At 39.2% G+C, this 27,314-nt stretch overlaps 1 protein-coding gene across 2 annotated transcripts in view; it reads left to right on the plus strand.

Moving 5' to 3' along the window:
• Positions 1–27,314, plus strand: part of LOC136856734 (uncharacterized) — a 93,248-nt gene that overhangs the window by 6,789 nt on the left and 59,145 nt on the right. For both annotated transcript variants that reach the window (XM_067134812.2, XM_067134813.2), the window contains exon 2: positions 16,816–17,683. In XM_067134812.2, the coding sequence (XP_066990913.2) occupies positions 16,816–17,683 (868 nt within the window). The remainder of the gene's footprint in view (positions 1–16,815; positions 17,684–27,314) is intronic.

Consider the following 27,314-nt stretch of genomic DNA (forward strand, 5'->3'; position numbering starts at 1 on the left):
AGCATTTAGCATTTACTGATAGTATGTTTAAAACAGCATCAACACGGTTTACTCAATTATTTTCTAATTTTGAGTTTTCCTATACCATTATTTATTTGTGTTAAAATCAAAAAGGCAAAAAGATACCAATAGCTATGTATGGTGTGAGTCTCAGTCCAGTTGCTGATTTTTCTCTGTGCCATGTCTGGGCGAGTGATGATGCAATAGCCGCCTGACCCATGTAGCTGCCCAGTGATGTCAAGGTCTCAGCTAGTATACAATAAGCTTCTGTGCAGCGTACAGCATTATTGCTTCTTATACAGCAGTAATTGATATGAATCTGCTGGGAGAGTGAGAAGAGAATTCCACAACCAATTTCCTAGAACCCAAGTGCCAAAGCGATACAGTAATATGGTAAGAAAACTGTGAATACATTTAAAACTGTGGGTTCACTGCTAAACAAAAAAGCGAGATAAACAACTGCTTATCATAATTGAGGAAAATATTGAGGATACTTGCAAAAGACTTGAGTGATCACCCCGAAAATCTTTAAGGAAATTGGCTCAGCAAAGTGAGATTTCATGTTCTTTGCATGGTGGGCAGCAAGAGAAATGAAATTTAAGCCTGACAAAGTCAAAGAAGTGAAAAGTTTAAGCCCAAGAGTTCCAGCCAAAGAAAATGTTATTGCGATTGGCTTCTTCAGTCTGTGAACAGTGGTGAATTAAATCCTGAGTTAGTGCCGTTTTATGATGAGGCGTGGTTTTATTTGCTTGAACATGTAAATTAACAAAATAACTTGTACTGTTGATGTGAGAATCCAAGAATTCGTGTAACTCCACTTCATGACCTTCAAGCAGAGGTTTGGTGCACTATTATTGCTAAAAGAATTGTAGGGCCAGTTTTTTAACTCCACCCTTAATTCTGACTGATACACAGAATAATTACTGAATGAGAGTTTTCCTCAACTGACTAGGTTGTTTTTGTTTCTTTTTGTTATAAGTTGCAATAGTGGAAGCCATTTCCTTTCAGTTTTGACTTGGTTGATTTATAACTGTGAGGTTCTTCAGTTTTTAAAACTTATTCAGGATAAAGTAAATTTACAAAATACCTGAAGAAGAAAACTTGAATAACAAATTATACCTGTATCTTTTTGAGGTACAATACCTACCTACCTACCTACCCACCCACCCACCTAATTATAGACCGTTATGCCTTTTCAGCTTTCAGTCTGCAAGCCTCTGTGAATTTACTAAATGTTGCCACAATCCTCTATTTGCAACTAGTGCTGTGGCTTCATTTAGTTCTATACCTCCTATCTTTAAATTGTTAGAAACTGAGTCTAACCATCATCGTCTTGGTCTCCCTCTACTTCTCTTACCCTCCATTACAGAGTCCATTATTCTCCTAGGTAACCTATTCTCCTCCATTTGCCTTACATGACCCCACCACTGAACGCCGTTTATGCATACAGCTTCATCCATTGAGTTCATTCCTAACGTAGCTTTTCCTTCTCATTCTGAATACCCCCTGCCATTGTTCCCATCTGTTTGTACCAGCAATCATTCTCGCTACTTTCATGCTGTTACTTCTAACTTATGAATAAGATATCCTGAGTCCAACCAGCTTTTGCTCCCGTAAAGCAAAGTTGGTCTGAAAACAGACTGATGTAAAGATAGTTTCATCCAGGAGCTGACTTCCTTCTTACAGGATACTGTTGATCACAACTGTGAGCTAACTGCATTAGCTTTACTGCTCCTTGAGTCAATCTCACCTACTATATTACCATCCTGGGAGAACACACATCCTAAATACTTGAAATTATCTACCAGTTCCAGCTTTGTATCACCGATCTGACATTCTATTCTATTGAATTTCTTACCTACTGATATCAATTTAGTCTTCGAAAGGCTAATTTGCATACCATAGTCATTACACCTATTTTCAAGTTGCAGGATATTAGACTGCAGGCTTTCGGCACAATCTGCCATTAAGACCAAAGTTGTCAGCATAGGCGAGACTGCGTACTATATTTCCACCTAACTGCATCCCTCCCTGCCGCTTTATACCTTTCAGCAGATGATCCATGTAAACTACGAACAACAAAGGTGAAAGATTATAGCCTTGTCTTACCCCTGTAAGAACCCTGAACCAAGAACTCATTCTACCAACAATTCTCACTGCTGCCCAATTGTCAACATAAATGCTTTTGATTGATTTTAATAATCCACCCCTGATCCCATAGTCCCACACTATGGTGAACATCTTTTCCCTCAATACCCTGTCATATGCTTTCTCTAGATCTACGAAACATAAACACAACTTTCTAATCCTCTCGGAGCATTTTTCAGTTTCCTGGCACATACTGAAAATCTGATCCTGACAGATCACAATGAGTTTCCTGTAGCACCAAAATATCAACAGAATGATCCAGAAGTATCTTGAATAAGTATTTACTTTTGGCTCTACTTATACCCTCAGTGTGGTCTGAAACCACACTGGTTTTCATCCAACTTCATCTTAACCATCTATTCATCTATTCCTGCTGCTTTATGACAGTGGAGTATTTTTACCATCCTTTCCACTTCCTCAAGTGTAATTTCACCAACATCATTTTCCTCCTCCCCATGAGGTCCGTTGTTTGTGACACCACCATGAAGATTTCCTTTTACGTTGAGAAGATTTCCACCTGCCCATTAAACCCCTGGCATCTGTTATGAGTTCAATACTTGCCTTTGGGTTTGTGAAGATTCGGTCATTAGTCCATGTGACATAAAACACAAGTCTGGAGAATAATCATGATCCCATCGTGCTGAATGGAATGTACCTTTGTCCTTGGTGTCATAGACCAGTGTCAGGTTATTAATGTCTATCCATTGGAATAGTCTGTCGCCATTCTCATCGCTATTCTTATAACCCCATAATGTATGATGGCTGTTAAAGTCACCTAGGATAACACTATTTTCGGTGGGTTTTAGTGTGATAGGGTCTGGCCAATTAACCATTGGTAGTTTGTAAACGTTCGTGATAGTAATATTTTGAACAGATGTGGTGAAGATATTATGCATGGAGTCTGATGGCAGAACTTCATAGTTGTCAATATCATTCTTCATATAGATGGCGATGCCATATTTAGGGTGGTGAAGTCCGGTAGTTAGTTTGTACCCAGGTATTTTCCCCTTGGTAATCAGTTGATGTTCATCTTCACAATGAGTTCCCTGTAGCACCAGAATATCAACAGAATGATCCAGAAGTATCTTGGATAAGTATTCACTTTTGGCTCTACTTATACCCTCAATGTTTAGTTGAGAGATGGTTAATTGAGGGCCTAGAGTCCATGTCTAGGATGCTGTACCCTGAAAAGGGCTAACTCTTTTATTGTCATTGCCGTGAGGTCGATGAAGACAGTATGGCGGCATCTAGTCTCTGTTGCTCGCTTAGCACCACCTGGGGGTCACGTGTAGGGTCACGATTTCCCACGAAGCCAACACAGACCCATAATCTACAAAATCGGTCTGCAAATACCAATAATTAGATCAACACCTAAAATACGGTGGAATTTTCAGAAAGCTGACTGGAAACCGTACTCCTTGTAGATGCTAACATAAGATGGGTAAAACCATCTCCTGAGAACTAAGTTTGTTTTGTGGGACTAATCAAAGCTGCTGCTAAGCGAAGTATTCCGAGAGGATTCTGTAAAGATTACATACCTGGGTGGAGTGAGGAAACTACAGTAGCCGTATATACAAAGAGTACGAGCAAGACAACAGTCATGAGAAAGCTACTGAATTGCTGGCATCCTTGGACAGTGGCAGGAAAGAAAAGTGGAACAAAACTGTTGAAATGCTCAGCTTTACTCACTCAAGCCGGAAAGCTTGGTCACTTATCCAAAAATTGGACTCATCAAACAAGCCAGCAAGAAAATTATAATCTATAAATTTAGAGAACATTGCCAACTACATTGTCTCCTCATCCAGGCCCATGAAAGATAAGAAATACAGCAGAAAAATTTGATCTGAGCTCAAGGGGTTACCATTTTCTCCAGAGGAAGTACAGCATGGCCTGAAGTCCCTCCAGAATGGTAAAGCAGCTGGATTTGATGGTGTATATCCAGAGCTACTGAAGAACTGTGGCCCCACAACTGTACGCTGGCTGGCGTCCTCTTTTAGCGGTATAACTGCGCTCTGGACGTGTACCCCCAGTATTCAAGAGAACCAAAATCATCTCGTTACTGAAGCCAGGAAAGCACCCTTCTGTACCCCAGAGCTACAGGCCAATTTTCTGCTGTGTGTTACATATAAACTAATGGAAAGACTAATCCTGAACAGGATAGCTCCTGCAATTGAACACCTGATCCCAATAGAGCAAACTGGGTTCTGCCTCAAGCGAGACTGTAGTGACCAAGTCCTTGCCTAAACATCATATCTGGAGAATGGTTTTGAGAAGAAATTAAAAAATGTTTCTGTCTTCCTTGGTCTGTCAGCGACCTATGACACTGTCTGAGGAGAGGGTCTCCTCCTGAAGCTCATCAAGATTGTACCTTGTCTTAAGGTGATTACTGTCATTTATAATGTATTGTGTAATCGATTATTCCAGGTATTCTCTGAAAACTCCAGGAGTAGATTTCACAAATTCAATAACAGCTTACTGCAGGGTTCAGTCTTATCCCCTATATTCCAGAAACTACAGCTCAGAAATTCATTTATGCCGATGATATAAACCTAACAGTACAGAGATAAGCTTTCAAGGAGGCTGAGGATATACTGTCTGAAGATCTACGGATGATGGATGAATACTTTAGGAAGTGGAGACTTCAACCAAGTCCTTCGAAGACGGAAGTAGCCGCGTTCCATCTTAACAACTTAAGGGGCTACTTATCAACCTAGGATATGGTTCAGGAATCAACTTTGGAAATACAATAGTACACCAAAATACCTAGGTGTAACATTAGACGGATCACTGACATATTGAAGTCACATAGATAAAACAGCCGCTAAACTTAAGACTCGGAATAACCTGCTGAGCAAGTTAGCTGGAACTTCATGGGCAGCTGATGCCTTGGCCATGGTGTATTCTACAGCTGAGTACTGTGCCAGAATATGGTTAAATAGCTCTCACTGCAATCTAATTTGGTATCCAACTTCGCCAGGCTATGCGTATTGTATCCGGCATGCTGTACTCAACTCTAGTGCAATGGTTACCTGTCCTTTACAATATCTCTCCCATTCATATAAGGAGACAACAAGCATTTACTAGCTTATGGTGCAGAATAGTGCATGAGGCCCTTCCTATACATCAAGATATATAGCAGCATACTACAACTAGGCTGAAATCAAGAAAACCAGTGTGGAAGATAGCTTTGGACCTGTCATGTCCTCGGTTCAATCCCAGGAATGCCTGGAGAAAAGAGTGGAGGATGTTGTCTCCCAGTGGCTTATGTGATATCTCCAACCCCAGCATGAAACTGGCTGGCTTCAGTTTCCCCCATGCTGTTTGGTCAACACTGAACAGGATCCGATGTTGTGTTGGGAGGACTGGTGCAGCCTCACATCTATGGGGATGGGTAGATTCTCCCTGCTGTGACTGTGGTGCTCAAGTGCAGTCTATCAAGCACATAGTTTTAGAGTGCCCCCTACGAGCATTTCCTGGTTCTGCGGAGGAGTTTTTTGAAGTAACACCAGAAGTGATTACTTGGATAAAAAATTTGGACATTAAAATATAAAAGTGAAGTCCTGATGCTGTCACCACCTTGTATATTTGTATATTTTGTACTATGTTTGTATATTTTTATTGTCATGTACACATCTTACGCTAATAATAATAATAATAATAATAATAATAATAATAATAATAATAATAATAATAATAATAATAATAATAATAATAATAATAATAATAATAAGTCCTGCTAAACATCTTAAATGAATTTGGAGTTGATTTGAAACTGCTGGCATTAATTAGAGCCACCCTGACAGATACAAAATCCAAGGTGAAGTTCCACGGATGTCTCTCGCATTCCTTTGACATCAAAACAGGAGTCCGACAAGGTGATGGGCTATCCCCGATACTCTTCAACGGTGTTCTTGAAAAGATCATCAGAACCTGGCGGGTGAGATTACAGGAAACCAACTACAGTCCATTGAGAATAGGAACCAAATCCAAGGAGATCGCAACAGACTGCTTAGCATTTGCCGATGATATTGCTGTTCTCTCAAACGATATAGAAACCGCTAGAGCTCAAGTTGAACAAACTGGTTTGCAGATATCGTTTGATAAAACAGAAGTAATGACTAACATCAAAGAGGCTCCACCAAAACTCCATACAAAATACGGGGACATCACCCGAGTAGACAAATTCAAATACCTGGGTGAGATCATCATGAAAAATGGACTGGACAAAGAAGCACTTCAGGAGCGAGTACGCAAACTGGAAATAGCCTACCAAACATCCCGCACAATCTACAACAAAAAAATGCCTTTCCCAAAACACCAAGATACGTCACTATGAAACAGTTCTGAAGCCAGTAGTTCTCTATGCAGCCGAAACCCTGTCTCTAAATGCCAACAGAGGACTCCTTGAAGAACTGGAGAAAAGAGAACGCAAAATTGTGAGAGGAATCTTGGGATCAAAGTACAAAAATGGAATCCATCAAAAGAGATCCAACAAGGAAGTCTACAGCAAAATAGAGAAAATTACCGACACAATCAGAAAAAGACGGGCATGATTTTACGGTCATCTGAAAAGAATGGACGGAAGAAAGTTAACTAAAGAAATCTTTCACTTTTTTTATTCAAACCCCAAAACCACAATTCCCTGGTTTAGAAATACCAAAGAAGACCTGCAAATGCTACATATCTCAGCTGAAGACGCCCTTAACAGAGATATCTTCCGCAATAAAATATTGACGAACGGGCTAAACCGAGACGAGCAACCGAAGAGAAAACACGGTGCCCCTTGGACAGAGGAGCGTAAGCAGGCCCACTCACAAAGAATGAGGGAAATTTGGGCTCTAAAGAAGGCCAAGTTCAGTGTCAAATGCAACAAGACTTAATGTGGTCCTTGATGGCCCCAGCGAATTATATAATAATAATAATAATAATAATAATAAAAAACTATTTTGCGAGGGAGTGTCGAAAATCTTTCATAAGACGCTTGTGAGGGTCTGCACCCGACAAATGTGTGCAGATTCTTACCCACTAAACACCACACTCACTTTTCCCACGACGCTTATCTTCGCCCCGGAATCCGCTCTCGCATTACTACAGGACAGATGTCGTGCTTAATGCATCTTGTGCTTCATCTTCCTTCTTCTGCTTTACTGTCTGTCATAATCATCCAGGTCCTTCTTCTGACGCAGAATATTTTCTATGTAGACTGCCACCTGGTCTCAAGACTCTTGACTTCGTAGCATTACTGACACGATCCCTTGTGGCATCAATTCTCCCTGCATAACTTCTAAGCATCTTCTTTGTGGCAGCCAATGAACACACACAAAGAATTATGTAACACGTCATCAATATCACCGCAGTATATGCACACCGGACTAGTTGCTAGTCCTAGTCTATGAAGAAATTTTCGGAAGAATCCATGACCTGTCAAGTACTGTGTGAGATAGTAGTTCACTTCACCATGATTTCGGCCAATCCATACGCCCAGAGAAGGTATCAGTCTTTTCGTCCATTTCCCTGTAGAATCATCTTCCCATCTTGTTTGCCATCGTTGCATTCTGCGACTAAGAGCCAAAGCCTTTTGCCCTTTTCCTTCCTAGCTCTTCTTGTGTGAGCCAAATTTCTTGTCTTTCAAAAGCCAACAAGTCAATAGGAGCTACTGCTGCTACTACTAGAATTGCAGGTTCTGATACTGTACGATATGCGCAAGCAATTTGTAAGCTGCTCTCCGTTGTACAGCTGCAATTCTTGTCCGATATTTTGCAATTTTTAACGATTCAGCCCAAATTTCTGAACCGTATAGAAGTATCGATTTGACAGTCGACATGAGAAGCTGCCTTTTACTATATTTCGGCCCCTTGATATTTCCCATGAATCTACTCAGTGCAGTCATGGTTTTCGCTGCCTTATCTGTCACCCATTAGATGTGGTCCCCATTATGTAAGCTTAGTATCGAGTGTTACACCAAGATATTTTGTGCTCCTAATTGTTTCGATGGCTATCTGCCTGATCTGCATCGGTACAACAGTATTAATCCTTTTCCTCATCAGGAGGACAATTTCCGTTTTATGATCTGCGAGTTCTAACTTGTGATTGACACGTCACATCACCTGATTCAATTTAAATTGAGCCAGCTCTAGGTTATGGGTTACTATCAGAGCAGCCACATTATCAGTATAACTCACAAGTTTCACATCTTCTGGCATCCCCAGCCATAACAAACCATCATACATGATATTCCAAATGTTTGGTCCAAGAATTGAGCCTTGCGCTGCACCAGCTGTGAGCCATTTTCTTCTCTGACCATCTTCCTTGTCATATAACAATGTACGGTCTTTCAAATAGTCTCGCAGCATGTACATGAGATTTTCTGGTTTCTTGTAGAGCTTCCAAAATATCACTCCCTCTTGCCGAGTTGAAAGCATTTTTAACATCTAGAGTCACAAGAAGCGTTAGCTTTCTAGAGTAATGATTACCCATTTGAGCTCGTTCTGCTGTCTTCACCACTTCCTTCACAGCATCTAGCCATGAGTGACCTCTGCGAAATCCACGTTGTTGGTCAGATAGGTCGCCAGTTAATCAAACTGCTGATAGTATTCTCGGCTGTTGCAGCTTCTCTAAACCTTTCCCAGCAGTGTCCAGCATACATAGAGGTCTGTAACCCCCAGTTTTCCCTTTACTGATCCAAACTAATCTGGCTATCTTCCAACGAAAGCCAAAAATTCCCACTTTCAAACAATGGTTATACATTCTCAACAGCAGTTGAGGACATAATTCAACTGCCACCTTTAGTACTTCCGCTGGAATACCATCTCGTCCAGGGGGTTTCTTTTTTCTAAGGGAATTAATTGCTGTTATCAATTCTTCAGTTGTAAAAGGTGGTACATTATCTAGTTCTTTCTTGGCCTCGTCATCATTCCTCTCTGCATGATCAGGGAATAGTGTGTGTACTATTTCTTCCATGGTGCGTGGATCCATGATCGGGCTTGGGAGCATCCCAAATTTCTTCATAACGATTTTATACCCTAATCCCCATGGATTTTCATCCACTTCCTTAGACATTTCCCATCACTTGTCTGCTTTACTCCTTTTAATTGTATTTCGCAGTCTTTTCTTCATAGTCTTATACTCTACTGAGATAGCTTCATCGTTGTGTCGTGCTCTTTGTGTCCTTCATCTGAGTCGCAGGCATTGTTTCCTCAGCTCAGCAATTTCTTCATTCCACCAATATGCTGGACGCTCGCCTCTCTGTTGTTTGATTCTGGTCATTGATGCGTCACATGCTTGCTGAAGGAGTCTCATGGCGTGTTCCACACATTTATTAGCAATTATGCTTCTTTTGACTCTGTGACATATATCCACCATACAGTCCATTCCATTCTGTATTACTTCATGAAATTTTTCTCTATCCGTAGTGGCTATGTTCCATCTTTCTGGCTTCTGTGTGATAATCCTTAGATGCGGAGTCTCTTGAAGTACACAAAAAGTTATATACTGATGATCGCTTCCAGTATATTCTTCAATCACTCACCATTCAGTTATCCTAGACACAATGTCTTCAGAAGCAAAGGTTACATCTAGTATAGTTCCCTGACATCCTGGTCGCCGAAAGGTTGTCACATTACCAACGTTGATAACCATTAATCCCAATCTGGCGGCCATCTCCATTGTACGCCGCCCTCTAGAATAATAATAATAATAATAATAATAATAATAATAATAATAATAATAATAATAATAATAATAATAATTTATTCCTGTAAATGGAACAATATATTTCTTCCACCTTTCAGTTCTTAATGTGATGAATTACAGATGGAACATATTTAATTTGTTTCAGTCATTTATGACATTCAGCTATAAACATATTTGTTCCGTTTACAGGAATAAATTAATTGTTGAATTTTTCCTTCGATTTTCTCCAACATCAGACATTAGGCTTTTTTTAACACCATAAAGTTATGCTGCAAGGCCTTTGTTGTTTGTTTACACAAATCTCGCCACTTTAGATTTCAAGTTTGCATCATAACTGCAACATATTGTTTTATGTAATTGTGACACTACAATAGCTCTCTTCTCAGTGTGATAAACCATATCATTACCTTTTTCAAAAACACACATGCTAAAGGAAATTCAAGAAACACGTACATGCATACAGTGCTTCCACTGCTGGCGAGAAACAGTTACAGGCAGGCTCACTGCACACACTTATGCTTCAATAGGTTTTTTTTTTTTTTTTTTGGACTCTGCTAGTCACTGGTCTTTAAAAAAATTATATATATACATAGAGAAATGTATAAGTCATACAAGTGTTTTGTTTTGGTGCGAGGGGAAATATCTTATGTAGGGCCTATAAGATATTTCAATTAAGGATAGTTGTACCGAGCTCGATAGCTGCAGTCGCTTAAATGTGGCCTGTATCTAGTATTCGGGCAGCCCTGAAGATGGTTTTCCGTGGTTTCCTATTTTCACACCGGACACTGTACTTTAATTAAGGCCACAGCCGCTTCCTTCCCATTCCTAGCCCTTTCCTGTCCTATCGTCGCCATAAGATCTATCTGTATCGGTGCGTCGTAAAGCAACTTGCAAAAAAAAAAAAAAGGATAGTTGCACTAGAAACACAAAGTATTGAGCCATTTTCCCATTTCATTTAGGTCCAGAGATATGGCTAACAGTTGGAGACTGGATGTCAAAAATTATACGAACAGCATGAAACAATATGATGCCACCAGCACAGTTTTTCGGAATACAATTTACTCAAATCACAGTCCGTTTTAGTAGAAGCTTTCAAATAAAAATGTCCTTAAGGAATTGTGGAAGCCAACACTAATAGAAATAAATTCAAATATGAATTATGAAATTGTAAAAAATATTAAATGGTATGGTATCAGTATGGCTATGTAGTGCTAAGCGTCATGAGTTGGACGCCGACATGAAGGAGCGCACATCACCACCTGATCCAAGAGGATGAAGCCAACCAAACGATAAGTTTGTTCATTTCTTAATTTACTAATGATTTTCTTAATTTCTCCTTCAGGAATGTAGATTGTATTTGCAGTAGATTTTCTTTATTTTATGTTGACATGTGCAGAACATAACAAAATTTAAAAGAACATAAAGGAGACCCTTGGATCCTCTAGAATGAATGGATTATTATGTGTTGGAATCTTAATTATAGTTTAAGGGAGGATTAAATCTTCAAAATTATACAGTTTAGAAATTTCAGTTTGGAAAGCCATGTCTTTAGAAAGTACAACAATTTGCTTTACGTTGCACTGACACAGATAGGTCTTGTGGCAACGATGGGATAGGAGAGGGCTAGAAAGTGGCCATCGGGTTCGAACCCGCTATCTTCCGAATGCAAACTGATAGCTACGTAATCCGAACTACACTGCCACTTGCTTTGTGATGTTTATTTAACCCTCCATTAGTGAAGCATGGTGTCACAGACTGACATCAGAAACGATAATACCAATATAAATGGTCCGTTATTGGACATTATAAATTTTCCAGCTACCAACTCATTCCTGGTTGCCAGCGTTTCGCCCCCATGTGCAGGGCTGGGCTCATCAGTTGGTACATAGCACACCTACCAAGACGCATGGCTAGTGCATACCATGGAGGCCACTGCGTAAGCTAATTGGAGCCACCAGCAGTGCCAATGCACTATGAGAGACTTAATCTCATTACCAAAAATTGATGCCTGCTTGCCCATCAGATGATACAGATGTTGATTCCCGTAGGGAATATATGATACAGATGTTCATATTCCCTATGGAAATCAACATCTGTATCATCATAAACGATTGCGCCTCCTTCTTTCCTCGTTGGAGTGAGCTAACTACGCATCAGGTTACTTTCATCAATTTTATTCTCGAGTATACTCACCACTACACAAGCTTGAACAATAACCGTACAGGTCAGTGGAAGTCTTTTCAGTCTCACACACCAAGGTCACTAAGAGCGTACACAGTCCAATAGACCGAAGTCACCAATCTTGTTTTATGGTTGCATGCAAATGAAAGGTATGACCTAGATTTTTGTGGATTTATATGTACTCATTAGCTCATTATATTCCGAAGCCTAGTAGTGTAAGCAGTGTTGATTGTTGTATTCACTGTTAGAATTGTTAGATGGTTGAGCTAACACTAATGTTTCTTTACTGGTCAAGACAATATGGTTATGTTTTTTCGTCTTGTGTGTTCAAGGATATGAATTTCGAAAGCGAAGAGTCTCATGTTAGGGAGCTCCTTGAAGCTGTTTTAGCCGACCCTGCTAGTCAAAAGGATGAAGCTGACTTCTCAGACCTGTTGACATGGTCGATCAACTGAGTGCTAATTATAATTGAGGAGCATTTTTTTCAAAACTCGACATTTGCAGCAAACATCATTTTTCAGGAAATGTGTTTTTTTATTTCCAGTTAGAAGCATACGCATGAAACATTTCAAATTTTCGTCGATGTTAGTTCCAATAGAGACAAGCACGATACGTGAATAGAACTTGTTGAAACTTAAGGTGGATGAGGTAAGATTAGAAGATAATTTTCTCAAGTTTTTTCAAAAGTCTATATTGCAAATATTCTGGTAAAATGGAATTTCACTTTAATACCCTAACTGAATGATATACTTTTGTTTATGGAATTATTTACTTATTTTTATTTTTGTTATTTTGTGAATAATATTTTTTTAATATTTTTTATTTATTTTTGAGCTCCATTGTCATACATTTTTAATATAAGCTACTTGGTATTGTAAGATTACATAATATTATTAGATTCTATTATACTTAGCATCAAGCAGTGTAACATAAAACAAAATAAGGTATTAACCTATAATATCAATCCTATTGTAATGAATGAACACATTAATATTACACAGGTTAAATTAAAGTTAAGTCTTACAAAATAAAGTCTACTCAATTAATATTTAAGAACTCATCAAAACACATAGCCATCAGAAGGCTGTTACTTGTCTTCTAACATGACCCTGTAGAAATCCACAGCATCATCCGGTATTTCAAAAAACTTCAACAGAGCTTGAACATCCTTCTTCTTTTCTTTGCTCACCATATTTTTCTTTGGTAAAACAGAGGATTTTAGCAATACTTCATGGCTGGATTTCATTTTCAGAACTTCAACTTCCACTGGGTATGCGAAGTAGGTATGCTGTACTGATACGGAGACTCTTTTATGTCTCTTATTATATGTGATAACACGTTGACTATTCATTTTAAATGGCAACCTAGCTCGTAGTACCTTCTGTGAACTCTCTTTTAGATCTTTGATTTCCCAGTCCCTGCTCAGAATTGTTTGGGAGACAGTATGTTTTCCCGTCTTCTGTAAGATTTCTCAATTCTACCGAACACTCTGTCTGGAGCCATGTAGCTGTGTCCCCGAATAGGGAAGAAATGTAGAATATTACTGAATAATGTGCTTTTTTCCAAGAAAGCAGTAAGTGTGGCCAGGATGACACTGTTTTTGTTTTGGCTGCTACAAGAGTCTGAGAATAAATGTATCGTGGTAGAGCCATCTTTGTGCAGTTTCTTTTTCAGGTTAAAAAGAAAGTCCAGTAAAGCTGAAGCAACTTCCTGAAGATTCTGTTTCTAGCCAAGTACAGAAAAATATGTCTTCCTGTCTCTGCTCCTTTGAGTGAATCATGATGCAGGGGTTGTATAACCACACTTGTCTAGCATAGAAAACCTCGCTCACTGATAACTTCGGAATTGGGTGATTATGTTGCATGTCAAAACATATCTTGATGACACCTGGGTTTTCTTTCATTATTTGATAAAACCGCTTTACACAAAGTTTATGCAATCTATAACGTCCTCAGTTCATTCTTCTTCTCTAGGCATGTTTCTGTCTTTATTTTCATCAGACTAATTTTACAAGTGGAGCAGGTATCAGTGTGAGGAGTTTTGAATGACAGATTGAAACACTTATAGAATATATACTCATATTTTGACAGCAAGCACAGTTTCAATCCAGAACTTTTCCTTTCTTCACAGAATGTCTTCCACATCTTATTGACTGAGAGATATGATGGTAAATATCCTCTCTTAGACTTTCCTCTGCCATGATGACTCTCTCTGCATTTATATATTTTGATGTGATTCTTAATGGCAACCGTTATGTCCTTGTGTTCCTTGCCTGTTCTGTCACCACCTTGATTTTCCTTAGGTAACTTCCCAGTATGATGAAACCTACTAGCCAGATAAGATAATCTGTCCTTTGACATGCCAGAAATTCCTTGAAAAGTTGCTGCACAGACAGGAAGTATTTCACCAGTTTTCTTCCTAATGCTGTACTTCACAGAAACAGTTTTCTTCTTCCTAGCACTTTCAATGTTCACTACCCTGCGTTGAGGTGTGGAAATATGCATATACTTCAATAGAAACTTGTCTTGATCGACCTTGTTTAAAGAAGTCACATGATGATGGAATTCTGTGATATCTTCATAGCAGAGTTCAGCAGCTTTGCATTGTTTCATCGTTTTAGTTTCTGTACTTGTGGGCAAGTCTTTGAGTCCATGAGTGCATTTAATATTAGGTTCGTTTTTAGTTCTAGTCAGCTTTCCAGGTACTCTCTTCTTGTATCTAGACTTTCTTCCACCGACACATTCCTGAACCGGCACGCCAGCTTCAGAATCTTCAGATTCATTAATACTGTTGTAGAGTGAAATAGTTCCTCACACAGTAACTTGCTTAAAACTTCTCAAGAAGTGAGTTTTATTCTGTCGACGACAATGAGGGCTAATCGCGGGAACATGTGGCATGCAGTTTCAAGAATACATCCTTTCAATAAAGGAGTCCGGCATTCCATTGTTCCACAGAATAACACTTCTGATTATCCACGAGAGTGCCACGTGATTAATAGTTAACTGCATTTATCAAGTTTTGCTTTAACTTTCCGAGAGAATATATCGACTTTTGCAAAAACCTAGTGATTTCAACCACTTCTATACACGGCAAATATCGACTTATGCAAAGGATGATTGCACAGGATGGTGAGCAAGTTCAAACTGATAACATCAGCATGCATAACTCAATTTCAAACATTTTTCCATTTATCGAGTTTTGAAAAAATGCTCCTCAATTGCGCTAGGAATACTGCTCGCTGGGCCCTGGTGATTTTCTTTGGATTAGTTAATATTTCAGGCATAAATACTCAGCTGATATTTACTCATAACTGCCCATCTGCCAAAATTGTCCGGCATAAATTCCTGACTGAGTTGGCTATTGACCTAATGAAGAATCATGCCGTCCGAAGAGCTTCTATTTCCAATATTCCCAGCATAACTAGAAAGAGGCTAAAGGAAATTTACAACATCAAGGAAGATGTCCAACCTAGATTAGAACCGTCAAAGGAAGTGGGAAGATGCAGGGTCTGCACGTTTAAGCAAAACCGGAAGACAAAGTACTTCTGTAAGAAGTGACATAAGTATCTGTGCCTTGAACACACAAATGTTGTATGCCATGACTGTCTTGATGGTTAATTGTGTACTGATGCAAATTTACAAACTTTAAATCTCAATCATGTTTGTTTGTTTTCTTTTCAACAGAGTTTATCATTGGATATTTTGTTAATTTCACTTGTTATAACTCAGTTATAATTTCTCCTTATTATTGCTCATAGATTACTTACGTGTATTTTAAATAAAGGTTAAGATGATAAAATACTTAAGTATTATACCCTTCAATAAAAATTAGGTTCTTCATCAACTAAAATAAGTTTAGATAGTCATTTTCATGCAGTGCTAAGCCCCAATCCCCTAGAAGACAAAATGCTCCTGTCATTATGATCTATATGATGCATTAAAAATTAGGAGATCTTTAGGGACTGGAATTAGAAAGCTGGCATCAAATAATCTAGAAGACAAAGACTTTCTATGAATAATTCACTCTCACTAGATGGTTGGTAAGAAAAACTGGGTGGGCTTATAAATGCTGAATGGAAAAAAAACCTTATGATATATTACCCTGTCTAGTCTATTCCAAGGTTGTCAAACAGCAATAATCTCTCCTGGCAATGAAGTACATATCAGGGATTCTGCCCACTTCATTAATATAACTAGAAACTATCTATTTATCATTTCCTAAGACAGCCCAGAAAAAAGATTCTGAAGTAACATTAAGAGATGATATGATAGCCTCATAACCTGATATTTTCACTCAAATCAACCCTAGATTTGAAAATCACCACCTTATGAACTTGACATAGAAAGAAGAAAAATGCACTTTATATGTTTGCTGTCCTAAATCATCTGGACAATTCTAATTCATGCTGTACATAAGGGGGCAATGATCCTAAAAGTCTGGTCTCAAACTTAAGACTCATCAGTGTACTATCATTAGCAGGGCAAAACATATACTCAACCTCAATCTATCCTGTGTCATCACTTGTTCACTTTATCCATGCGTTTATCCATGTGATTCAGTTCTTTTAATAACTTCTCATTTGTTGTGTTACCAATGCTACATAGGCCTACTTTCTCTGTAGATCAATATTTTGTTTTTCAAACAGAAATACCTTGCCCATCCTAAAAGTTCTGTTGTAATTGTGCTAAACTCTCAAGTTTGAGAAGGGACATAACAGTGTTGCTGCAGTGTTTATACTGTGTTTATTTAACTGGATTATTTCTTTTCTTGAAAATACACATTTGATTGTTTCAGATTGTAAACAGAACTCATTCCAGTGAACTGATGCCAGAGAAAGATTACCATTGTATTAACTTCAATGTTAATGAAGTTTCTGAGAAATTAGATCAGAGTAATCAAGAAGACATCATGACAGACAGCAGTGGGAATTCTTCACCAGATGTTGAAGACAGAGAAAACGATAACAGAACCCATTCATCCCAGTCCAATGATAATCCAATTCTTGTGCAGAGTTCACCTTTGGCTACAAATCAAGAAGCTGAAGTGGATAAACCTATATCACCTTCAGGAAGACCTTATAGTGCACCTGTTGTGAATAATAGAAACTCATTCAAAGAAAAAAGAGATCGACCTCACTTGGAGTTAGAATTAAATTGTAAGAATAGTGCAAACCTGTACATGTCGGTAGGAGTGCAGGTGTCACCATCTCCTCAGTATCGTTTACGTTTCTTGCCAATCTGTGGCTGTAGTCAAGATGAAAGTGAATGGGAATTTTGTCATTTTCGCTTCTTTCTGAGACTTATTGGACGCTGGGCATTCTCTCAATGTGGCCTGGGCATCCTACTTTTCTTATGGGCACTACTGGGAGCAGCTGCATTCCAACAAACAGAGGGACCAAGAGAAGATGAGCAGACCACAGAGTTGAGACTGATGCAAAAGGAACTGATTGATAATTTAGCAAAAGATCTGAAGAAAGTCAATTCTAGTTCATTGAACAACACAGAGAGTTTACATCGAGGTAGGATATCGGAGTATGTGGTGCAGCATGAACAACTCCTTCTGCAGGCAGTCAGCTCTGGCTATGGTGAAGGAGGAGGAGGTGGAAAGGTGTGGAACTATGCTGGATGTATCTTGTTTGCTGTATCTTTACTCACTACATTAGGTAAGTCTTATTTGCAGCTTGCAGTTTTCAGTTATACAATGCACCTCGCTTATTGTTCAGGATAGCAGTACTATCCATTATTACCGAGTTAGTGAACAACTGACAACCATAGGGTTGGTAGGAGAAGCTAATCAGATACTTTCTATTGACAGGAAAACCCTTTGTCATAGATAATAATGATGAAAAGCATTTGAAGTGTATAGACAACATTTTATAGTATTTATATAGATGTGATCGAAAGTAGTTAGTCATCATGGTTTTTTATGGGACAATTCCAAATTTTTGTCTTTTGTTATAAATGTTTTCAAAGGGCATTATACATTGACTTGTTCTAAATTTAACTAGACTGTTATTATTCGCCTTAAATATTTTTGTTAAAAGAATTTTCATAAAAGAATTAATTGTGATGGGGAGTATGGCATAGTACTTGGTTTCTTTGATATTACCAAAGCTGCACATGACACTCATTTTTTTGTGCATAAATGAATATATCACTCATAAATGATTATATCATGTGCCAAATTTAATGCAAAGTTATCTCAGGTAATTACTGTATATTGTTGACTTAGGCTGTCATCAGTTGCTTTCCACTCCTTATATTTATAATACTCATTTTTTTATGAAAATACGACCTTTGGTGAAAATATTTTGATTTATAATGAATACCATTAACTGACACTGTGATGTGACATACAACATGTAACTGCTGAATTTCTCTCTATCTTACCAATATAAGAATAATGTAGTGTCTGTCCATACATTTGTTTCGTTGCAATCTTGAGAAGTTTGATAGTGTACATGATGTGGAGTCAATACGAAGGTTATGCTGAAAGTTTTTAGCAGCGCGTAAACCGTAATTCTGAGGACAATGGGATTATTTTCATTTGAAAGAGCAATGTTTTTTGACCTTGGAACATGCGCGCGCAACCCCTCCTAGCAGTAGTTCCTCCACAGCGAGGGAAGAAAGCACAGGCAGTGCTGAGTCAGACACGGTGCAAGATGGATCTGTCGCGCCACGATTTTCGAGTAATGATTTTTTATGATTATAAAAAGAAATTAAGTGCCGAAGAATACCATTCTTCTTTGCTGTGCATTTTTGGTGAGGTTGCCCCTTCTAGAGCCACAGTTGGAAACTGGTTTCACGAGTTTTCAAGGGGTCAGCAGTCAATTGAAGATGAACCTCGTCCCGGTCGCCCAGCAACAGCTGTGACTCAAGAAAACATTGATGCTGTGAGGGTAATGTTCAAAGCACATCCACATCTTACATTTGATTGATTGATGTTTGTTGTTTAAAGGGGCCTAGATCATCGGCCCCATATCTTACATTTTGTGACATTGAAGGGACCTTAAATATTGGGTCAAGAGCAGCGCAGACCATTGTTCACGATTATTTAGGCCTTACCAAGAAATGTGCCCGTTGAGTGCCACAGTCCCTGACAGAAAGCCAAAAGGAGGAGAGAATGGACTGGTGTCATTTCATGCTAGAAAAATTCAATGGACGGCAGTCCGAAGACACCTACAATATCGTCACAGGTGATGAAACGTCTACCATTATGACCCTGAAATGAAGACACATTCTTCTGTGTGGTGCTTTCCAGGGGAGGAACCGCCCACAAAAGTTCGTCGAAGTCGGAGCTCCGGAAAGAAGATGGTGGCAACTTTTTCTACGAAAATGGGGCATCGCACCTCTGTGACCTTGGACACACGTTGTACAGTCAATGCTGAATGGTATGTGAATGACTGTCTTCCCAAAGTCCTCGCCACTTGGAGGTCACAGCACCTAAGTCCAAGAGTGGCCACCTTCTGCTGCATCATGACAATGCATCTGCACACAGGGCTGCCAGAACAATGGACTTTTTGGAAAGGGAAAAAGTGCGAGTGTTACCTCATCCCCCCTATTCACCTGACCTGATCCCATCTGACTTCTTTCTGTTACCTAAGACCACGGAAAAAATATGTGGGCAGCGGTTTTCGTCAGATGAAGAGGCCATTGCAGCATACGAGAGTGCACTGAGTGACATCCCGAAAGAAGCTTGGATTAAAACATTTTCTAAGTGGTTTCAGAGAGTGGAAAAGTGTATACGTGCTAATGGAGAGTATTTTGAAAAGTTGTAATTGTTGTTTCGTAAATACATTTTTTTCTCATACTCTGCTAAAAACTTTCGGCATAGCCCTCGTATCCATCGTTTTTGAAAGTTCTGTCTGTCTGTGTCATTCTGGTTGGATTGAATAATCGTAAAAATTGTTTATGCATTTTTTATGACACTTTCCAGTATTTAAGTAGAGACATCCAGAATTTCCTTGCACTTGTTTTTTTTTTTTCTCAGACACTTTTAGTAAGAGCTGAGAAAACTTTTAACGGGCCAATAACCTTAGATGTTAGGCCCCTTTAAACAACAAGCATCATCAACAAGCAGAACTTTTAACCTTGAGATACACAGAGATAAGTGAACAGCGATTCAGCTGCACATGACACTCATCTTTTTGTGCGTAAATGAATATATCCACATGCATCCACAGCACTGATACCACACCCAGGTCCACTGTTGATTTTTTGCTAACAATAGCAATTGTGTTTGGTACATTCTTGCCTTCTGCTCATTGTGTGGAATCTGAAGTACATTATTCTAGCACCATGCATGGTGTTTTGAGATCTCAGTTTTAGTGGTGTACCACTTGAGTTTTTTCCTGATTGTTATGTCATATACACACATTAAGCGATTTTGTATGGTTTGTTGGTTTCCCTACACTCCTTTTCTATCTCTGGTATGGTTCAGTAAGAGTCTCTACAGTTTGGCTTCCTAGGCCATTTTCCTTACCAGTATAGGGCTAACCAAACAGAGGATTGTACATTTTAGAATCCTAGGCCCACCAAATTTTCATGCCATATTTGTCAGGCTTAGAACATACACACTGTCAGAAGGGGCTCTTTCCTCTGAAGGGAACAACTTGCTCATCAATTGTTATATCAGTTTGTGGTAAATACTGGTAGTACTTCTTTACATTAGAATTCACCATACTGGGCGAGCCGTGCGTTTGGGGAAGCACAGCTGTGAGCTTGCATCTAGGAGATAGTGGGTTCAAACCCCACTGTCGGCAGCCCTTAAGATGGTTTTCCATGCTTTCCTATTTTTCACTCCAGACAAATACTGGGGCTGTACCTAAATTAAGGCCACAGCTGCTTCCTTCCCACTCCTAGGCCTTTCCTGTCCCATTGTCGCCATAAGACCTGTATCAGTGTGATGTAAAACAAATTCTTAAAAAAAAAAAAAAAAAATTCACCATATCTCAGACTTCCTAATAAGAACTTATTTTGCTGCTCTCTCTCTGACATTTCCTAAGCATAGACCGTACACGCCCTGGCGTCAAACCTATGCTCTCCAGTGAATTAAGTACGGGCATCGTCAATATGGTTACAGTATATATAAATAATATGAGTAAGGACTGGAATCACAGATAAGGCAATTGCGGATGATGCTATACTGTATAGAGGAGTAAATGAATTGCAGGATTTTGAGCAGATGCTGGGGGACCTATACAGTATTGTGAGATGGACTGCGGACAATGGTATGCTGGTAAATGGTCTGAAAAGTCAGGTTGTTTCACCAAGAGAAAATGTCCTCTCCATTTTAATTACTGTGTTGATGGGGTGATAGCACCACATGGGAAACACTGTAAGTACCTAGGTGTTAATATAAGGAACTTTCTTCACTCAGGTAATCATATTAACAAGATTGTTAAGAAAGGTTACTAATCTCTTCACATGGTTTTGAGGGTATTTAGGAGTTGTAGTAAGGATGTAGAGGAGAGGGCGTATAAGTTTCTGGTAAGATCCCAATTAGAGTATTGTTTCAGTGTATGAGACCCACACCAAGACTACTTGATATGAGAACTGTAGAAGATCCAAAGGAAAGCAGTACTATGTGTTCTGGGTCATTTCCAACAAAGGAGTAGTGTTCTAAAAAACTTTGGGCTGGGAAGACTTGGAAGTAAGGAGACAAGATGCTCGACTAAGTGATATGTTTTGAGCTGTCAGTGGAGAGATGGCATGGAATGACATTAGTAGACTAATAAACTTGAGCTGAGCTTTTAAAATTAGGAAATTATAAAGTTTGAATTCAAGAGGACAAATTGAGGCAAATATTCATTTATAGGATGAGGAGTAAGGGATTGGAATAAATTATCAAGGAAATTGTTCAATAAATTTCAAAGTTCTTTGAAAACATTTAAGAAAAAGCTAGGTAAAAAACTGATAGGGAATCTGCCACGTGGGCAACATCCCTAAATGCAGACCATTGATTGATTGATTGATTGATTGATTGATTGATTGATTGATTGATTTATTTATTTATTTATTTATTTGTTTATTTACATATTTATTTATTTATTATTTTTTTTTTCTTTGCGTTTAGGCCATCTGTGGACCACGGTGCTTGTGTTCTAGCTGTGTTTTTGTCTTCGTCTGCCCCTTTTAGCATACTGGATTGTGTTCTTAGTGGCCTCTTGAGCCTTCCTGTTGGCCCAGTATTCCTTCATTTTCTCGCTGAATTCTTTCCTGCGCTCCTCTGACCAATTCCCGGCTCCTTTGTGGCTAGCGGATGTAAGGGATGTTAGGAAAGGTTTAGTTTTGACCATTAAACGGTATGCATTTCTGTCAGTAATGGCGGCTTGATTAATATTAAGCTCTGCAAGATCTTTGTCCACTTGTTTGGTCCAGGGGAATCCAGTAGCTTTGCCTTTGTTAGCAACCTTGAAGATCTTATGGGATAATCTATTAGGATCCATTCTGTATAGGTGTCCATAGAAAGTCAGACGTTTCCTCCTGATGGCATCTATGAGGTTTTCTTGATGCTGGTAGAGCTCATTGTTGGATTTATTTATTTATTTATTTATTTATTTATTTATTTATTTATTTATTTATTTATTTATTTATTTATTTATTTATTTATTTATTTATTTATTTATTTATTTATTTATTTATTTATTTATTTATTTATTTATTTATTTATTTATTTATTTATTTATTTATAATAAGCTTGAGTTTGCTACTATGATAAATAACAAACATGGCTAGGTAAATAAATATGCAGAACATTGTTTCACCATTTACAATCGTCAAATAAAGTAGCACACACAAATAAAGGAACATATAACACACATGTTGGAAATACTGCATATCTGCAAATAATATCAGGAAATAGAGAAATGATCTTGGCAGAAAATTGCACCTGAAAATATCATATAATAAATATCTCAGATCTGCACTTACTTCAGAATTATCTCTGCATTACCTAGAAGAATAACATCCCCTTTATATATTTTATACTTGTAATCTTACCTGATGAACTCGTAAAGTATTATTCGATAACCTTGCGTCTATTATCTCCATATCACATGGTTAAATAAATAAATACAATGGCCCCTATTTTCTCAACTGTACTCCCACATGTAACATAGCAAATCACCATTCCAAAATCTTTGTGAAATTAATCTACTAAATTGTATTTAATTCTAACTGGATACATTAACTGTATGTATGTTCAATCCTCAGCCCTGAGGCTGGGTGGATCCTCTGCAGCTCCACCATCAGCTGTCATAGATGGCCTAGGCATCACTGAAGAGGCATACTAGGGAAATGAGGAGTGAGGTAGTTTCCCGTTGCTTTCCTCACCGAGCCAGGAGTTGCGATTACATATCAATCTGCCAAGCCCACTAAAATGCATGCACCAACTGATCCTATGAGCAACATTTTCACACCATTCATAGCAGGGACTGGCTGCATGAACTTGAGTGGCGCTTTTAAAATTAGGAAATTATAAAGTTTGAATTCAAGAGGAGAAATTGAGGTAAATATTCATTTATAAGATGAGGAGTAAGGAATGGCATTACTATCATCACTCATACTTCAGTCACTTTCATATTGTCAAAGCCAAGGATAAGACAGAGACAGATCAATGAAAGTAACAGAATTGCTCTAGCCTATACCAGAAGACACAGTAGTGCACTGTAAATACTCGGTCCTATCAGTAAAGGCATCAGGTCAAATGTACTTAAGTCGAAATAGGCTAAAATAAGTATGTTGACATATGGTAGCAATATCTCTCATTTGCACTGAGTATATATATGGACACAGTAATAATAATAATAATAATAATAATAATAATAATAATAATAATAATAATAATAATAATAATAATAATAATAAAATTTTATGAGGGATTGTGGAAAATCTTCAAAAGATACTTGTGAAGGATCTGCACTCCACAAGTGTGTGGGATTCTTACCCACTAAAAACCACACACCCTTTTCCCATGATGTGTGTCATCACCCCGGAACCGCTCTCCCATTACTTCAGGGTGATATCGTGCTTTGTCTTTCAGATGTCTTCTTTCTTCATTTCTCCTTTACGAACGTTTGTATGCTTCTAAATCCTTCTTCTTCTGACGAAGGACGTTCTCCACGTACACTGCCACGCGATCCCAGGATTCCTGGTTTCGCAGCATCACCGAAATAATATTATCTGTTGTCAATTCTCCTAGTTCAGTTTCCACACATCTTCTCTGAATCGTCCAATGGCCGCATACAAAAAAGGTGTGAAATACGTCGTCAATGTCATCACAGTATATGCATGCTGCGTCACTCGCTCTGCCCACTTTATGCAGGAATTTCTGGAAATATCCATGTCCTGTTAGAAGCTGCATGAGGTAGTAATTTACTTCACCATGGGCCCTTTCAACCCAGATATCCAAGTGTGGTATCAGTCGCTTGGTCCATTTGCCTCGAGGGTCACTTTCCCATCTGAGTTGCCATCGCCTCATCCGTTGACTGAAGGCACGCTTCTTTGTGCATTTCTTTCCCAGCTCTCCTTGGGTACGCCAGATTTCTGTCGCTCCAATGCGAGTAGGTCTATTGGGGCTATTGCTGCCATCGTGAGGATTGCAGGTTCGGAAACCGTGCGGTATGCACGTGCAATACGTAAAGCCGCTCTCCGTTGTACGGCAGCTATCCTTCTCCGATACCAAGCAAATTTCAAGGATTCAGCCCAGATTTCAGAGCCATATAGGAGCACTAACTGAACTGTCGACATGAGAAGACGTCGTTTACTGGATTTCGGACCTTTAATATTTCCCATTAGTCTGCTAAGTGCAGTCATGGATTTTACTGCCTTGTCTGTCGCTCTCTGAATATGATTCCAGAATGTGAGCTTGGAGTCAAGTGTCACTCCTAGATATTTTGTGCTCGCAGATGTTTCAATCATTAACTCTCCAACAGTCGTTGGTACAAGAGTTTCGATCCTTTTCCTCGTCAGAAGAAGTATCTCCGTTTTGTGTTCGGCTAATGTTAGACTGTGACTCATATCCATTCTTTTATGCGCCGCATCACCTGGTTCAGTTTGATTTGAGCCATTTCAACATTACGAGCTACTATCAAGGCGGCCACATCATCAGCGTAGCCCACAAGCTTCGTGTCCTCTGGCATCTCCAAACGTAACAAGCCATCATACATTATGTTCCAAAGATCTGGACCAAGGATCGATCCCTGCGCTGCACCAGCCGTCAGGCGTTTTGTCTTTTCTCCATCTTCCATATCATACAACAGAGTGCGATCTTTGAAGTAATCTCTCATTATGCGCATAAGATATTGTGGTAGCTTGAAAGTTTCCTCAAGAGCTACCAACATGTCGCTCCATCTTGCCGAATTGAAGGCATTCTTCACATCCAGGGTCACAAGAAGTGTCAATTTATGGGAATGATGGTTGCCCATTTGTGCCCTTTCTGCTGTATTCACCACCTCCCACACTGCATCTAGCGTCGAGTGTCCTCTCCGAAATCCATGTTGGCGAACAGATAGATCCCCTGCTAGTTGAACTGCTGAGAGGATTCTGGGCTGCAGAAGTTTCTCCAGGCCTTTTCCAGCTATGTCCAGCATACATAAAGGTCTATAACCACCAAGTTTTCCTTTGCTGATCAGAACCAAACGAGCGATTTTCCATCGGGGACTAAAAACACCCGTTTGCAGGCAATAATTGTACATATTCAGCAACAGTTCTGGACATAGTTCTGCTATTATCTTTAGCACTTCTGTAGGTATACCATCTGGTCCTGGAGTTTTCTTGTTTCTAAGAGAGCTAATAGCTCTATTCTACTCTTCTACAGTGAAGAGGGGTATATCATCCAGTTCTTTTTCGTCATCACAGTCAATCCTCTCTGGATAATAATAATAATAATAATAATAATAATAATAATAATAATAATATCATTTTTTTTTAACGAGGGAAGTGTGGAAAATTTTTCATTACACACTTGTGAGGGTCCGCACTCCACAAGCGTGTGAGATTCCTACTCACTAAAACCCACACACCCTTTTCCCACGACGTATATCTCTGCCCCGGAACCGCTCTTGCATTACTTCAGGGCGGTGTCGTGCTAATTTCTTAGGTTTCTTCTTCTTTATTTCTTCTTACTGCTGTTCATGAGCATTCATATCTCTCTTTTTCTGACGCAGGATGCCTTCTACATATACTGCTATCTGATCCCAAGATTCTTGGTTTCGTAGCATCGCCTGCACAGTAGTTTCTGGCATCAACTCTCCTTGCTCAGTATATAAACATCTTCTCTGAGTTGACCAATGACAGCATACGAAAAATGTGTGAAATACATCGTCTATATCATTGCAATAGATACACGCCGAGTCGCTCGCTCTACCTACTCTATGTAGAAATTTCCGGAAGTATCCGTGACCCGTCAATAGTTGCGTAATGTAAAAGTTAACCTCGCCATGAGCTCGGGCAACCCAATCAGCTAGGCGTGGTATCAGCCGCTTGGTCCATTTTCCTCGAGGATTTTCCTCCCATCTTTGCTGCCACTGCTCCATTCGTTGCCTATAAGCTAGCTCCTTAGCGCGCTTCTTTCCGAGCTCTCCTTGAGTTCGCCAGACTTCCTGTCTCTCTAAGGCAAGTAAATCAGTCGGTGCTACCGCTGCTATCATAAGGACCGCAGGTTCAGATACTGTGCGATATGCGCTTGTAATACGCAAAGGTGATCTCCGCTGTACCGCAGCTATCCTTCGCCGGTACTTTTCAAACTTCAGAGATTCAGCCCAGACTTCGGCACCATATAGAAGTGTCGAGTGAACTATTGACATCAGAAGTCGCCGTTTGCTAGACTTTGGACCTTTAACGTTGCTCATTAATCTACTCAGCGCAATCGTTGTTTTCACCGCCTTATCTGTCACCCGTTTGATATGATCGCAAAAAGTAAGTTTGGTATCAAGTGTCACTCCGAGATACTTTATACTTCTAGATGTTTTGATTTCTGTTTGTCCAATATACATTGGAATGACGATCGTGATCCTTTTTCTTATCAAGAGAACAATCTCTGTTTTATGATCTGCAAGCTGTAATCTGTGATTCGCCATCCAATCTTTCACCCATCGCATTACTTGATTTATCTTAAACTGAGCCAACTCCAAATTTTGAGCAACTATCAGCTATATCATCAGCATAGCCCACTAGCATTGTGTCTTCCGGCATCTCTGACCTCAACAATCCATCATACACTATGTTCCACAGATTTGGGCCAAGGATGGACCCTTGTGCTGCACCAGCTGTGAGCCGTTTCACTCTCTGCCC

This window comes from Anabrus simplex, chromosome 1 (assembly GCF_040414725.1).
Source record: "Anabrus simplex isolate iqAnaSimp1 chromosome 1, ASM4041472v1, whole genome shotgun sequence".
NCBI classification, from domain to species: domain Eukaryota; kingdom Metazoa; phylum Arthropoda; class Insecta; order Orthoptera; family Tettigoniidae; genus Anabrus; species Anabrus simplex.